This window comes from Pelobates fuscus, chromosome 10 (genome assembly GCF_036172605.1).
Source record: "Pelobates fuscus isolate aPelFus1 chromosome 10, aPelFus1.pri, whole genome shotgun sequence".
Taxonomy (NCBI): Eukaryota; Metazoa; Chordata; class Amphibia; order Anura; family Pelobatidae; genus Pelobates; species Pelobates fuscus.
In genome coordinates this window covers 145,618,721-145,622,264 of record NC_086326.1, presented here as the reverse complement: position 1 = coordinate 145,622,264, position 3,544 = coordinate 145,618,721, and the positions used below count along the sequence as shown (strand labels likewise).

The 3,544-nt window shown below is 37.2% G+C and overlaps 1 protein-coding gene across 1 annotated transcript; it reads left to right on the top strand.

The window, feature by feature from the left end:
* Positions 1-1,503: 1,503 nt before the first annotated feature.
* On the top strand, positions 1,504-2,928 carry LOC134575265 (gastrula zinc finger protein XlCGF17.1-like). Its single transcript, XM_063434527.1, has 2 exons — positions 1,504-2,422; positions 2,489-2,928. The coding sequence occupies exons 1-2, from the start codon at positions 1,528-1,530 to the stop codon at positions 2,737-2,739; spliced, it is 1,146 nt and encodes a 381-aa protein (XP_063290597.1). The 5' UTR covers positions 1,504-1,527; the 3' UTR covers positions 2,740-2,928.
* Positions 2,929-3,544: the final 616 nt, after the last annotated feature.

The window sequence follows — 3,544 nt, the reverse complement described above, 5'->3', positions numbered from 1 at the left end:
GTCTGAAAGAATCACCTTTTAAAACAAGGATATCCCAACTTGAAAACCAAAACCAGAGGGGAAGTAGTCCATATGGCCCCCATGTACCTGCCTCCCCAAAGCAAAACCCCATTCCAGACCAGGCCTCTAGTCGGTGGGAAGAAGGCTGACCTCTCCAAGTACCAATGTATCGGAGGATTCCGTTACATATCTAACCTGTGCCTCTGCATGATCCAGGGCTATGCTGGTCTTCAGTTTATATAAGTCCATCAGTTGATATAGTAAAACACAAGTGGGGGGCAAAACATAACAACCCGTTACAGTAACAGGACCTGGGATAACAATGACAACTTTATTATTCCTTAACCATTTATGACGGGATTATTCCATCATGGATGTCCTATGTATTCTGTCATGGATGCCCTAGATCCTATTTAAATTGTAGGGCACCCCACCTGCAATAATAATTGTTAGAAAAAGTTATACTTCTCTTTTTTCCAGTGTAGAGACTACCTATGCAGTACCCTATATATCTAGTTTTAAATTATAAAGCCACAGTTACGTTGCACACGTGTAATGTTATTATTGGATGTTATTGTACCTGCTTTTCATTCACAATGCCATTGTGATGCATTATATTGTCTCAGTAAAATAACATTAATAAAACAAAACAGGAAGAGAGATCACTGCTTAAGTAACCACCTGAGACATCTATAGCTAGCCTGGTAAGTCCACTGCAATTAAGAAAATGTTCTAATCTAAAGTGTTTTCTTTCCATTAGATGGTTCCATAAACAGAAATGAAATCAGTGGATTGTACACTTCAGTTTCTTCTCCGGATTATGTAATCAAAGATAACGAAATCACAAGTAATCGAAAAATAAACTGTGTGGCAGTCAGTACACCAAGCAGTAAATATTTGAGTCATGAAACTACAGAATCCGAGAAAGTAAATCTCCGAGACATTAATACCCCCATAGAACATATACAGACTGAAGATCCATCTACTCATATTACGGAGGAATCGGTCTCATGGCAAGATGGAAATCTTGGTGAAGCTTCCATTTGCACAACCAAGGGAGATGCACAAATTAACTATAAAAAAAAAGGTGAATCTGCATCAAATGAAAAACAAATTCCTATAAACACTGATATTTATACAGGCACAGGCCATACAGAGACAGAATATCCACCTAACCTTAAGGTAGACTCAGCCTCATGTGAAATCAGCACTCTCTCCAGTATCAAGGTTTATACACACATAGGAGATAAACATATGGACTATACATCAAATAATGAATCTGTATCAAACAAAGAAGAAAATCCCGGAGACATCGACATTTATGCACCCACACAACATGCACAGACAGAATATTCATCTACTCTTATTAAGGAGGAATCCGCATCATATGAGGATGGAAATAGCACCACCTTAGACCTTCTTACCCCCACTTGTCATACTGAAATACAAAACTCTTCTGAAACTTCAGATATTAAGAAACATGTAAGGATTCATACAGGAGAAGAAACCTCAAATCACAATAAACCTATGAAGATTCACATGGGAGAGAAATTATATTCATGTTCTGAATGTGAGAAATGTTTTAATCGAATGTCATCTTTAAAGAGACATCAAATGATTCACACAGGAGAGAAATCATATTCATGTTCTGAATGTAGGAAATCTTTTAATCGAATGTCATCTCTTAAGCAACATCAAAGGATTCACACTGGAGAGAAACCATTTTCATGTTCAGAATGTGGAAAAGGTTTCAGTGACTCTTCCGCTCGTAACAAACATCAAAGGATTCACACAGCAGAGAAATATTCATGTTCTGAATGTGGGAAATGTTTTGCTCAAATGGTAAATCTCAAGTCACATCAAAGGATTCACACAGGAGAGAAACCATTTTCATGTTCAGAATGTGGGAAATGTTTTGCTCACTTGATGTCTCTTAAGACACATCAAAGGACTCACACAGGAGAGAAATCATATTCATGTTCTGAATGTGGGAAATGTTTTGCTCAAATGGTAAATCTCAAGTCACATCAAAGGATTCACACAGGAGAGAAACCATTTTCATGTTTAGAATGTGGGAAATGTTTTGCTCACTTGATGTCTCTTAAGACACATCAAAGGACTCACACAGGAGAGAAATCATATTCATGTTCTGAATGTGGGAAATGTTTTGCTCAAATGGAAAATCTCAAGTCACATCAAAGGATTCACACAGGAGAGAAACCATTTTCATGTTCAGAATGTGGGAAATGTTTTGCTCACTTGATATCTCTTAAGACACATCAAAGGAATCACACAGGAGAGAAATCATATTCATGTTCTGAATGTGGGAAATGTTTTGCTCAAATGGAAAATCTCAAGTCACATCAAAGGATTCACACTGGAGAGAAACCATTTTCATGTTCAGAATGTGGAAAATGTTTCGGTGACTATTCCTCTCGTAACAAACATCAAAGGATTCACACAGGAGAGAAATCCTTTTCATGTCCAGAATGTGGAAAATGTTTCCGTGACTATTCCTCTCGTAACACACATCAGAGGATTCACACGGGAGAGAAACCGTTCTCATGTTCTGTATGTGGGAAATGTTTTGCTCAAATGTCCGCTCTTCAGGCACATCAAAGGATTCACACTGGAGAGAAACCATTTTCATGTTCAGAATGTGGGAAATGTTTCAGTCAATTGATAAATCTTAAGACACATCAGAGGATTCACACAAGAGAAAAAACTATTTCTTGTTAAGAATGTGTGAAATGTTTCATTGTTCTATGCTACACTCCAATTAATACATTATTTGGAAATAAGAACCATTGAATGCTACCCTGCACTACTGCGCCGTGTGCCCGTCCACCTACAAATTTGCCTTCAGAAGAGCAGGGGGTAAAACAAAATACCAGGGGTGGCCAAACTTCATACCTGTAAGAGCCTCATGGTAACATTTAGAAATATTCCAGAGTCACATAGAAAGTTTAATGGATTATTCCACATAAAAATTATATTTGAATTAAATTTTTTGAATATGATTTATTAATTACCGTATATACTCGAGTATAAGTTGACCCGAATATAAGCCGAGGCCCCTAATTTTACAACAAATAACTGGGAAAACGTATTGACGTGAGGATAAGCCTAGGGTGGGAAATGCAGCAGCTACTGGTAAATTTCTAAATAAAATTAGATCCCAATAAAATTACATTAATTGAGTATTTATTTACAGTGTGAATATAATGAATGCAGTGTGTTTGTGTAGTGTGTGTATGTAATGAATGCAGGGTGTGTGTGTGTATATAGTTTGTGTGAATGCAGTGTGTGTTTGTGTGAATGCAGTGTGTGTATATAATGCAGAGTGTGTTTGTATGCGTGTGTGTATATAATGCACTCATACAAACACACACTCTGCATTATATACACGCATACAAACACACTCTGCATTATATATACACACACACTCTGTGTGTATATAATGCAGTGTGTGTGTGTATATATAAAGCAGAGTGTGTTTGTGTAGTGTGTGTAAACTGGGTGGGGGAAGGGCATTTTTATTATT

Coding starts and splice junctions, on each gene's coding strand:
- LOC134575265 (XM_063434527.1), top strand. CDS start 1,528: ATGAAGATTCACATGGGAGAGAAATTATATTCATGTTCTGAATGTGAG. Junction 2,423..2,488: donor AGAATGTGGAAAATGTTTCG/GTGACTATTCCT, acceptor TTTCATGTCCAG/AATGTGGAAAATGTTTCCGT.